The following is a 13,183-nucleotide window of genomic DNA, read 5'->3' as shown; positions in this document are numbered from 1 at the left end:
TGAATTTTCGTACGTAGAAAGTTGATGGAGACCAGGATGCACAGTACCTCTGCTGCAAAATATCCTTCAATTTTGTCTAATAAAAGGATATTTTGCTGCATAGGTACTGAATGTCCTTTTCTGTCTCCAACTTTCTACATGTTGATTAAATTGTGGTGCCTAGGACGGGTTACAGGAGCAGACATTTAGGACAAAAAGTATATTTTGGGATAGATATTCAAACCTGTTGGGACAAGTGATTTAAGGTATTTTTGGTTTATTATTATTTTTTTCAACCCATGTTTTGTGATGCATTTAAAGTGATCTCTACGCAACTTCAGGCTTTTTATTGCCTAATGTGCATTATAACTCTTATGCACCTACCATTTAGAGTGCAAGTCCAGTTTGATCCGAAATTCTGTATTTTTCAAATGTGATGACAAATCTTTTAAAAAGGATCACTGCTTATATTAGTTTAAAGGGAAAGTATAACCCCCCCCCCTTAGTGACATGAGCTCATACCGTGTCTCCCAATATATATATATTGGAAAACTGTAAATGTGAACAAATTGATGAAGAACTGTTGATTAAGTAGGAACAATATCGGTTTAGTTTAATGTTTTCTTTATGCTAAATGCAAATTACAGCTATGTCTGCTGTTACTTGATGCCTCCTGCTCTCACACACAGTAACTGGGTGCCCTCTCTTGGTGTTAGGGTTCAGATTACACTGACAGGCCTTTGGCTGCAACTTTAAAGAAAAAAAAATGTTTCATTCTAAAGAGATCTGATAAAGTGCTCAGGTGGCTAATGCAGACTATATACTTGTGTTTTACTTTGTATAGGTTTATACCACTTTTTGCATCAATATTGTTATATCTGCTTACTTGTACTCCACAGACTTTGCTAAAAGGTGAGAATAGAATTGTCCTACTGTATGTTTAAAAACATCATGTGTGCAGGAAATCTAGATTCTTTGCTTAAGACTTGCTGAGACTTTTAGATGTATGTAAAACTGTCATCTGTTTTTCCTAAATTGTGCAGCAAGAAAACAGATGCACTGGCGGCATGCCTTCAATTTATTTGTAATAAATTTAGAATTTGCAATTTTTACCTGCGGTAGGGCCAGTTAGGTCTGAAACATGTGCTGTTACATGTATTCCAAATAATTACTGAACTGATTGAAGGTACTCCAGTTGATCTGTTACTTGTTGCACAGATTAGGGAGTTGGTTATACCCCTCTGTTTCAGTAGCTGACCACACAGAACAGTTAGGTACAAGTTAATTTGTGGTTACTAAACGTTTTTTTCCTAAGTCCAGTAGTTATGTGGATCAAAACAAAACAACATTTGAAATGTTGATATACTCTTTGTAAAGGATGAATACTTGTATGTAAAATTATGGCACAGCCTATTCAGCATTTGGGGGATCATTTTTATTTGCACCCCTGATGTGCAATGTTTATGTTGGAGGCTGTAACCTGTCACGATTTGATGTCACAACAAGCTAATACGGCAGCTGCTATACTAAACAAACAGAGAGCTTCTAGAGCTTTTTCCTCGGGTATGGTAAAACATTCTACAGAATAAATAAAGCATTCTAGCTTGCACTATTGCAGCTAATCTATTGGCAATAAAATGCCTCTGTAGTTTTTCTTCTTCTTTAAAGAATCGCTGCACAGATGAATACAATGCTGCTTGTGGGTGGGAAGCATGTAGGCTTCCTGAATGAGCATTTGCTTATTGCAGAAGCTCTTTCACTTCTACCCAGGTCCATGTAAATAGACATTTTTGCACATAGACCCTTTAAGTATATGGCTGTAGTGTACCACCTGCACCCACCCTACTGTTATTGTTGGAATACAGTTACTAACATCCACTAACAACTTAAAAGTAGGCATCTGTTCATAAATGAGTTGCTCATCCAGTTGCATAATTGGACCTTCTGCCATTGCTCCCAGTTTAGTGCAAGCTAAGCAATTCTACACTTTCCCCTATACAGTATGTAACTAAATGCAGTAAGTTTGCCCAGGTGTAGTACCCATAGGCACCAATGAGTTTTCTTTTAAACAAATGACCAGTAAATGCGAATTTTTAATTGGTTGTTATAGGTAATTAGACCTGTAGCAAATGTTGCACCTTTTGATAATTTTGTTAGTTGAGCAATCATTATTTGCCTCCAGAATGGTATCTAGAGGCAAAGCTTCAGCAGGGAGTGGATCAAATACTTAAGATAGGGATATCCTACAATAGGGAATGGAAGAGTACAAGGACCATACAGTAGGTACCAAGAACAATATAGCAGGAAAACAATATTGTATAATTGTAATGTCATTAAAAAATTATTCATCGTGTTTATCCTCGTTCCACAATACTGAACAGCTAGCTTTCTCCTTAATAACTGACAGACATTATTTCTGTATGAGAAAATCCATTTATTCAGAACAAGAGCAAGATTAAGCTTCACATCCTGGCTGTGTCTTGGTAGAAAGGAAATGTTCTTATGGTTTATATTTACACACAAAGTGGTTTTCTATGTGACATGGGGCATCATTCCACTTATTAAATTCTGAAGAGACAAAGAAAGGGATTATTGAAGACAGTGTATGAAACTGGGTACTGAGTTGTAATGGAGTGAGAATATGAAACATTATCTAAACAGTGTTCTCAGACTTCTTCTATGCTGTGGGCTAATCCCCAAGACAATCCTCTGACAACTGAAGGACTAATGATAAAATGGCTCAGATATTCTTCTATGAAAATAAAACTGTCAAGCAGCCTCAAGAAGCTCTCTCTCTCCTGCTTTAACTGTTTTGATTAAATTCTAAATATTAATGCTATTTGTAAAAGAAAGGCTATATTAGATTTCAGTAAATTAGAGTCAGAGTGCTGAACTCTTTCAGCTCTAACTACATTGTTCTATACAAGTACGCTTGGAAGATAAGGGTCTGATATCACCGTTCTAGAGTAGTTGGTTCTGAGCATGTTTTGACCAGCATTGAATTGCTCAGGGTTTCTTCACAGGAGTCTTAAGAATAAATTTATTAGAGATTAAACTAGGAATCCTGAAGGGTTTTCCTATTTAACAACACATTTCAAATTCTCGTGAATTTTCAATAGGGATACTTGGAAATCTCAGAAGTAACACTGAGCTCTAAAAGCCATCTGAATCCCCGATTAAAATACCACGGGTGAGATTAACAACACAGGCAATTATTTCCCTTGCTAAAATTATTCAATTGCTGTAAATTAAGGAGCTTCAGTTCCACTTCTAAAATAATAAAAATGATAAATTGTAAATTGATAAAGGTATATGTGACCTGTTACCATGGTATAATATAACTTGTAAATACTTGTTGCAAGGTGAAATTGTTGTGCAGAATGCTGGTATGAAGTCAAACCAGATATTCAGTCTCAAAGTTCCTTCAAAACACATCTGAGCTTCACTTAGGCAACATTAGAACAAAACTCCAATTAGAACCAGTGCTGGAATTTATGCTCTGATTAACACTTACGGGTTTCTACTGCCAGCTCTCCACAGTTCTCCCCATCACCCATATTATTTGGCTCTCCATTTTTCCAGTTCCGGTAATTATACATTGAGCCATCATTCCACTTCCATCTACGGTTCTAAAATTCATAAAAGCAACCCGTTAATGAGACTGAAAACTTATTGTACCAATGTATAATTACCAGTGTCTGACTCTCTTTATTGTGCAGTCACATTTAAATGAAAGGTTAGGTGGTTAAGCACATGCCATTAGCAAAAAGCATTTTCAAGGATGTGATGTGTCCTGCAAGAGATATAGGAGATTAAATTGTGGGAGCATCCATGTTTGAACCAGTAACTCTTACCTGTTCAGGGTCATGGAGGCCTATCCAGACATCACCATTGTATGGATAAGCAAGCACATTTTTTGCAATTATGTCCGCTTCAGAAGGATCCAGGATGGAGGCCAAATGTGCACCATGTCCATAACTGACACACTCAAACTAATGGATGAGATAAGGTAGATATTAGTGAACCAGAGAACTGTTCATACAATGTTCAGAATGTTCATGCTCAGATTTGTTTGTCTATTTCAGCTTTCTAACAAATTCTCAAACAGTTGTATAAGAGGAGCCAGAAAGTTACATTTTGAGCCATCAAACTCTAATCTGATTAGAAATGATAAGTAAAACCTGAGAATATGCTTCATAGCCAGCATAGAAGTGCATATTTGTGCGCAACCTGCCTGTTGTATCTTCCACCTTAGTTAGTGGCTGATCGTACTGCCCAGAAGTCATATTATTTCATATTATTGAAAGTTGATGTACACGTTGTAACTACAGAACCTCCACTGACAATTATTGTGCTGTTTTGGATGTCAAAGGTTATTAGGCTGAATAGTAACTACCTATTGAAAGAGTTCTGTCAATTACTTATGTATATTTAACATTTAGCAAGAACCAGGTTTGGAATCCCAAGTGTGTCTGGGGACCAATTAAATCTAGGATTTCTTACCTCAGCTTCAGACCAACTCAGTTTAAAACGAAAATATCCATAGCAATGAGACTTGTAGAAAAACCATCCATTAGGACATCTTGAACGTGGGGCAGCTGTGGGATAAAGAAATATTTATTATGCATGATGTGGCTACATATTCACTTCCCAAAGCATTGGGGGGTTACACTTCCATGTGTACACTGTATGTTTCCCACTGGTCAATCATATAAGCTTGGCTAATAGTTATAACATCGTTTAAAGGAAATCTCAAGTTTAGATTACTCTTTACAATTGACATTAACTTTCTTAAATTCTCATCAGTTATTAAATAATTTCAACCGAATGCCTGCCAGGCTTTTTGGCAAAGTGGCTACCAAAGGGTTAAATGACAGTCTAATAAAAGTCCAATTGGAGAGTGTAATATGTTTTGTTTAGCGCAAAAAACATTTGCAAAGACCAACGTTAGCGACCATGTTTGCATCCTTTTTGACCAATTACAGACCTCAACGACTTCCTTGCAAAGATTGGAAACATTCACAGTGTATATAATAAAATTTCATTTTGAGACTAAATCTTTAACGAAACTCCAGAGCAGGTGTTAACGCTAACTTTTTCTTAGCAATGTACTATTTGCCAGCGACTGATTTACATTGTGAGCAGTGTTAAACGTTCACAAAAACAGCATTATAATGAACACTTATGATTTTTATTTACATTCCCCCCTCAAAAGAGCTAAAAATTATGGAGAGAATTATGCTGAGAAGGGACTGCTTCAGTCAGGTTAGATTTTACATTGTGTGAAAAGACTGAAATGTTTCTCTGAAATTATGCGCAACTATAAAAGATTCACCAAATGTATTTAATTTTTCAAACCTACACAACATTATTTTAAACTATACATTTGAGTCTATAGGCTTTTTTTTGCAGCCAAGCATGGCAAAATATTATGCTCATCCCTACTGCTGATTTAAAAGCTAAATAGCTCAAAAACCACCAATAACAGAAAATGAAAACCTCTCTACACCATACTACATTAATTTGAAGGAGCCCCAAGCCCCTTAAGGGCTATTCCACACGGGGAGATAGCGACGCGTTTGCGGTCGCGGCGACAAAGCGCCGCGACAGTCGCCGCGACCGGCGCAGGCGACAGTTTTGTATGGGCGCCTATGTAAAAACGCCTGTGCTAACCACACGAGGCGATGCGCTTTTCAACAGTCGCCTGAAAATGCCTCGCCAGGCTTTTTCAGGCGACTGTTGAAAAGCGCATCGCCTCGTGTGGTTAGCACAGGCGTTTTTACATAGGCGCCCATACAAAACTGTCGCCTGCGCCGGTCGCGGCGACTGTCGCGGCGCTTTGTCGCCGCGACCGCAAACGCGTCGCTATCTCCCCGTGTGGACTAGCCCTAAATGGTATTCTGCCCTCTTGATCTACCCCCTTTCCTTTCATACTCACCATCGGATAGTGACACTCCAAGAATTACACAGCCCAAGAGGACAATGACTGAGGAGGAGGACATTCTAAAGATGATGAAACAAGATTACTATTTTTATGAACATGTTTAATAAACAGGTTAAAGTACTGTTCTGTATGTTAACAATGACAATATGAAACAATTGTATATTACTGCATTGTAAAAAAGAGAAAAATTTAAATAAAAAGTTATATAAAAAAAAAAGTACTGTTGAATAAAACTTCATTAATGATAAAGCAAAAAATATACTGAAATTAAACAATGAGAAAATATAACTACAAGAATAACAGGGGTACAGGAATATGTGTTTAATTTTTCTTCTGATCTTCCCTGCATGTTTCAAGCTAAAAAGCCAATCTGTTGCTGTGTAGTTCTTACCTGCTACTGTTCCGTTTATCTCCCAGTGTGTGGCTTCAGGTATCTGTGCCCAAGTTTTTATAAGATACCCCTCTTCTTCAGGCCAAATGGGTGGAGACTGTTTGACAGATGGCGAGCATAAATGACCTGGCCTAATTATGTAATATACTTGTTTTATATTTGTGGGTGTAGCCCCCACACCCAGGCGAGTATATGGCATGGAAATTAGCGGACCACTTGCATAAATATGCACTTTATTATGCTTTTTGAGAGCAGATTGGTCACTGTCATTTGGACTTTAATCAGGGTAAACAAAACAGCACTGAGAATATGCTCTGTAGGTACTGACTCCTTCAGAGTGATTCATTTGCTTATAATAAAGTGACATGTGTCACGCTAGTATTAGATTATTATGTAGTAAATTCTATGTAGCAAAATGAACATCCTTAAAGATCTAATTATTCATGAAATGCTCTGAGCCGAAAGTTATGCTAAAACTAAACGAGATAAATTTTGAAAGCAGAAAACATTCATTAAACTTTTTCAGTGGTTTTAAAGATATTTGTAAATTTAATTGCAAATTGGAGTGATGTTTCTTTGTCTGGAGTACAGAGACTGGAAGCAGTCAGACACATGCTACTTTCAAAAGCAATTACAAATTATTCAGAACCCTTTAAGAATGAACAAAAATGTGGACTCTTTGAATTGTTCTATGCAGCAGGACAGTAAGCTGGGAACATAAGTAATTAATTGGGGTTTATAACTGTTTTACACCACATATAACTGATTTCATGCTTCCAATTTATTAGCAATTTTTTTGCCGATACAGATTTATGGCAAATTCAGGTTTTTGTGAATTTCTACAAATTTGTGCTAGAATTTAACTATGCATTGCCATGTTTTTTTGCTCGGGAAAGAAAACAAGAAAAAACAATAATTGCCTCCAATGCATGGGACAAAATATGCAATAAATATGCCCACTGATAATGATTGCAATGCATTTGAAATGAGGAAAAATACTTTGACTCCAATACATTTGGCATCAGAGAAAAAAAACAGAGAAAAAATACCTGTTGAATCCAATGCATTTGATGCAACAAAATTAGGGTGCATAAATACCCATTGACTTTTTTTTGGTGAAACTATACAATTTATTATCTGATTATGATTGGACCTTATGGCATGGGATTGTTTGGTTTTTCAGATTTAAAGGCAAATAGTAATTAACCAAACCCAGACCTTCTGGTGCACGCACACTTTATGAATAACATTAGTTTGTCAAGAAATGTTAAAAATGTTAAAACATTTAAAAGTATAAATGTTGTCAGGCTGTAAACTCTTCAGATAGTGTTGCACCACTCAGACTTCTACATAAAGGCATGCATGCTCCATTGGACCTCAGTGGATAGTAGCTGCCACCTGTCTGGATAGTGCACCTACAAAACATGTCAAACTGCTTACTTTATGTTCATTTAATTGCTTCTGCTGCCCTGGTCCATTACATGGTTATTTTAGAGATCCCAATGGCTTCTCTTATAGATGATCTTGAGTGTGCACATTGCAGCCTCTGTCAGAATAAAAATAATTTATAGAGCAGAAAAAAGAACATTGGGGAACAGAGAACAAAGAGACTCATTTTAAATTACAGACATTAAAGGACAAGGAAAGGCAAAAAAATAAAATCCCATTTTTACTTTCTTTAATGAAAAGGAAACCTATCTCCAGTATACAATGTGTACCGTTTTTATAAGAAACCTGACTGTATGCAGTGAAATTTTCCCTTCATTTACTGCTGTGGATAGGAATTGTCAGATGGTCCCTGCTGAGAGGGAAACAATCATACTTATGAACAGCAGGGGAAGCCCCCGCCTTACTTCCCAGCCATGCAGAATTCAAGCAACTTTGTTTATGATGATCCCTAAGCAGCCCAGACCACAGGGTCAGGGTCAGGCAAACATGTTTAACAAAGTTACAAGATGACAGCCCCCTGTGGCCAACTTTGAAAGCTTAAATCATTTGTTTGATTAGGCTTTATGGTGCAGTAAGTTCATGCTTATGTTTAGTATACAAAATAGGGCATTTCTAGCATTATTCTATTTTAGACTTTCCTTGTCCTTTAACAAACCAGGATAGTTTGCTACAGTTTATTTCATCTGCCTTCAGTCTACTTGTTTTGTGTAAAGGTAGTCATACACAAGCTGATAAAAGTTGCCAATCTGGTCTTTCGTGCCTGAGATGGCAGCATATTGACCAGTGTATGGTGCTAGTTAATGGGCCTGGCTGACCTATTTTTTGACTAGATATTGATCTGGCAGGTTGGATTTTTGTGATGAATCGAGGAACACATACTGTATGTGGTCCTTGTGTGGTCAATATTTGGTCCATATGTGGTCCTTGTGCTGATGGCTTGCATAGCTCCACTGGCATACTGGAATTAGCTTTATGGAGATTAGAAGAACACCTCTACTAACCTCTCACCTCTACCTCTACTGAATATATTTAAAGGTTTTACTTTTTTAATATTGGACTGAGTAGGCCCTTTGCCCTTGTTGGAACACAGAACATTACTTCTTTTCTACCTTTTCATGGGTCTACTTGTTTTTTCATTTATTTCCAGGAAAGCAAAAGAAAGGAAATAGTAAACTTAGACCTCTGTGATGGGCCAGGGAAAAGACAGATGCCAAATTTATTGCCACAGATAAGCAGGATAATCCAGAGAGGTTGTTAAATGTGCAAAGTGCAAATGGGTGTGAAACAGCTAAAGATTTCCCATTTCAACAATATAAGCTTACCCCATTAATATACATTTTCAGCATGCATCCTTTCTATATGTGCTATCCCCTACAGTCTGCCTGTTTTTACATTGTGTTGCTCTAGGTTCTTACAAAGGTAACACAACAAACACAAAGGAGAACAGCTTCCCACATAAAAGTGTCTTATTGGAAGCTGTCACACTGGTTGCTGTGATATATCTCTGTATCAATTATTTCCCACAGACTTCAATGAACTGGATATCTAGTGAGCAAACTGTTTTGAACAACAATTTAGTTATATAAATTCATTACATTTGAACATGAAATCTCTTAAACATGGGGGTAGCTGTGTGTTTTGGGCTCCAGTTGGTGGGCCCTTGAATTTCAGATCCCTAACCTAATAAGCCCTTGAAGGAGAGAAGTTAAAGATTTGTAGTGGATTGTACAAACTTTTGCTGCCATTTATAGTAATTTAAGGCCATTAACTAATAATAAGTACAGTAGTCTAAATAACTCTTTCAGGTGTTCAAAAATTATAACCCAATTAATACTGATAATTGGGTAGAGATAAACAATTATTTTTCAAAAAAGATCAACAAAGGAAAAACATATTAATGAGAATTGAACATCTATGTACAAGAAAATGTCTGAAAATCGCAGCAGTCTCCATGAAATAAGGGGCATTTTAGGGCAATGGTTGTCAAACTAAGGGGCTGCCCACCCCCAAAGACTCCTAAAGCATTCAGTAGGGGCTAAGCCTAAAGATGAATAAAGATAACAATTTAGGAGAATACTTATTTGCTCATACAACTAGAACTGTTCCAACTATGAATTTATCTATCTATATTATATGATGGACCCCCACCAAATGTTATGCTGCAGTTCAGTGTTTTACCTCTGAACTGAAGTCTGAAACACTTTGCCTTGTGGGAAATGATACAGTCAATGCAATTACTGTATTTGAATGACATACGTTCCCCCCAAAACATAGAGGCATAGAAAATCCATCATCTAACTGATTCTAGCCAAGTAGCCAAGTTATGCGGGCACCTACAACCAAAACAATGATGGTGTAAAAAAAAATGGTTGTATACATTTTTAGAAATGGCATATGTAGCTAAAAGTATTTGATTCAGGTAGCTTTCATGATGCCATTTTGATGTTTAGAAAGACTTAAAATCTTTTTCACTTTCACCCAGATATAGCAAATAATAATTATTCTGGGCTCTTCCTTGATGCAATAATGATGTATGATATACTGATAATGATATATGTGGGCCAGACAATTATTATTTTGCAATTATAATGACATCAGTTCATTTATGACTTAGGGAGGGCATTGTAAGTAATGTATCAGTGTTTGCAGATAACACACAACTATCCAGCCCAATTAATTCCATCCAGGATGTGGCATCCTTGCAACAGGATCTTGACAAACTGGCAATCTGGGCAGCTAAGTGGCAGGTGAGATTCAGTGTCAATAATTGTAAAGTTTTGCTCCTGGGATGTAAAAATATGCAAGTCACTTATACCCTTAATGGGACTGCAATAGGTAAATCCATAATGAAAAAATGGAAAAGTCAGCAGCTGCAAGGGCAAATAAGGTCTTGAGCTGTAGTAATAAAAAGGCAATTGAGGGATGATATGATAATTATGTATAAATATATAAGGGGATCATATAATAATCTCTCTAATGCTTTATTTATCAGCAGGTCCTTCCAGCTGACACATCAGAACCCATTTCGATTAGAAAAAAGGAGGCTCCAGCTAAATATTCTGAAGGTTTTTTTTTTTTTTTACAGTGAGAGCTGTGAAGATGTGGAATTCTCTCCCTGAATCAGTGGTACAGGCTGATACATTAGATAGCTTTAAGAAGGGGGTGGCTTTTTAGCAAGTGAGGGAATACAGGGTTATGGAAGATAGCTCATAGTACAAGTTGATCCAGGGACTAGTCCGATTGCCATCTTGGAGTCAGGAAGGAATTTTTCCCCCTCTAAGGCAAATTGGAGAGGCTTCAAACTGGGTTGTTTGCCTTCCTCTGGATCAACTAGCAGTTAGGCAGGTTAAAATAGAGTTAAAAGGTTGAACATAATGGAGGTGTTTCTTTTTTCAATAACTTATTATGTTGCTATGTAGTGCAGAGTAAGACAAATGTACAGAAGCAAAGCAGCAAATATGTTTTTATTAAAGAGATAATAGATTTATTTGTTTAAATTACAATTTTCAACGTCATGGCTTGAATTTGCAGACATAGTTTCAACGTCCTCCACATCCAACATCATTCCACATCTTTGGAATTTTGCATGTCCCATTAATGGAAGGTTCATTAAAAAAGTGCATATACACAGTTCAATGCAGTACAATATACAGGTATGCCACTTGGTATTGACAATGCTGACATTAGCACTGATATCCTAGCAGCTACAAAGTGCTCCTCCCCCAAAGTGAAGCTGAAAAGCAATGTACATACATGTGGGAAATAATAATGGCAGCATGTAAAAATATATGTGCTGCCATTAGAACAAAAAAAAGGAGGATGTAATTAAAATCACAAGTGTTGTTTAAAAAGGGTTTTTTGCAAATGTTTAGCTCTGCTTGCAATGTAAAAAGTTAGTGTTAACACCTGCTATGGAGTTTCGTTAAATATTTTGTCGCAAAAAAAAATGCTTTGTGATTGCAAAATATTATCACATACACACTGCACACAAAAGCCATTGTTTGTAAACATTGCAAGGAAGTTGTTGAGGTCTGTAATAGTCAAGAAGGATGCAAAGATGGTCGCTAAGGGTGTATACAAGTGTTTTTAGCGGTAACATAATATATTACATTCCATCAAAATAACTTATAACCCCAAAAAACCATTTTAACAATGTTAATGTATAAAATATAAACACGTAGCGCATTTGCTTCAATAGCAAGTCATGTAACTCTCCTCAGCATCAGCTCAGGTTACAGGGTTCTTACTTACAGCACAGCAATATGAGCAGTAGAAGATCCAGCCCGGGGGGCAGAAGCTACGTCCAGAAGCACCAGAGGGAATGCAGAGTGCACTAAACTCCACAACCAGAAATACCCAAAGACTAGCAATACATGTTAAGTGTAACCAAATGCATAATTTTCTTAAGAAGGGGGCAAAAAGAAACCTCATCTAGAATAAGAAACAGTGACCTGTGGGCTGGGGCTGATTTGCAGTAGCCCCAAGCATTGACATCTGATTAGCCAACACACACTCCTTCCCTTCCCTTTGCTTCCTTATACTTTTATATTCCTATTATCATCTCCTTACACAGACATTTTCAGCATATATTCTTTTCTTCTTCAAATTTGTAAGGCTTGCTCTACATCTACTTTTCACATGTTCCCTTCACTTTCTTATCCTGCTCACCCTGTGACTTTTCTTCATATATTCCTTGCTCTCTACTTCATTTCCATTCTCTAACTATCCCCCTTTTTCACTTATACTTTCTCATTGCCTTTCATATTGCCCCCCCCTATACCTACATTCATTTATACTTGTCTTGCCTTCATGTAAGTAGGGAACAATTTTCCACCCCTTCTCCCTCATTCCCTAATGCACTGCCCCATCCCTTATTATTGTTCACTGTTTCTTCATGCTCCCTATCTGGCTCCTCCACTTCTCTTGCTCACTCCCTCTTTGATTCCTACACAGTTCTTCCCATTGATTACATCCTATGTTTCCCATTATGTTCCGACCCTTTTGCTGTTTTTTAAATTATATTTTAGTCAGCTGCTGTCTTTCTTTATGTCAACTCTCCCACTGTACCCCATTCCAAACATACTTGCACATCTGTGATGGGCTGCTATCAGAGACCTGCTATTTATTGCCATCAGTCTGATATCAAGTGTACACACTTTCTATTGTACAGCTTTTAAATCAGCAGGTAATGAGTAAGTTTGTGGATGGACTTATAACAGCACTTGCAGCACAGGGGTTAGATAAGGTCTCTATTTTACTGCAGCTGATGACATCCCATTCCTATTATCAATATGTTATAAGGGAATTGGGCTAAACAATGCCACTCCGATAAAACACAGGGGGGGGGGTCATTTATCAACACTGGGCAAATTTGCCCATGGGCTGTAACCCATGGCAACCAATCAGATTGCTGCATTCGT

The 13,183-nt window shown here is 37.2% G+C and overlaps 1 protein-coding gene across 1 annotated transcript; it reads right to left on the bottom strand.

The window, feature by feature from the left end:
* Positions 1 to 2,392: 2,392 nt before the first annotated feature.
* Positions 2,393 to 6,356, bottom strand: reg4.S (regenerating family member 4 S homeolog). Its single transcript, XM_018254682.2, has 6 exons — positions 6,315 to 6,356; positions 5,918 to 5,982; positions 4,483 to 4,577; positions 3,834 to 3,971; positions 3,494 to 3,608; positions 2,393 to 2,547 (listed from the first exon to the last, which is right to left on the bottom strand). Exons 2-6 carry the CDS (start codon positions 5,979 to 5,981, stop codon positions 2,480 to 2,482), a joined length of 480 nt encoding a protein of 159 aa, XP_018110171.1. The 5' UTR covers position 5,982; positions 6,315 to 6,356; the 3' UTR covers positions 2,393 to 2,479.
* Positions 6,357 to 13,183: the final 6,827 nt, after the last annotated feature.

This window comes from Xenopus laevis, chromosome 3S (assembly GCF_017654675.1).
Source record: "Xenopus laevis strain J_2021 chromosome 3S, Xenopus_laevis_v10.1, whole genome shotgun sequence".
NCBI lineage: Eukaryota > Metazoa > Chordata > Amphibia > Anura > Pipidae > Xenopus > Xenopus laevis.
The sequence above is the reverse complement of the archived record's forward strand: the minus strand, read 5'-3'. Positions and strand labels throughout refer to the sequence as shown.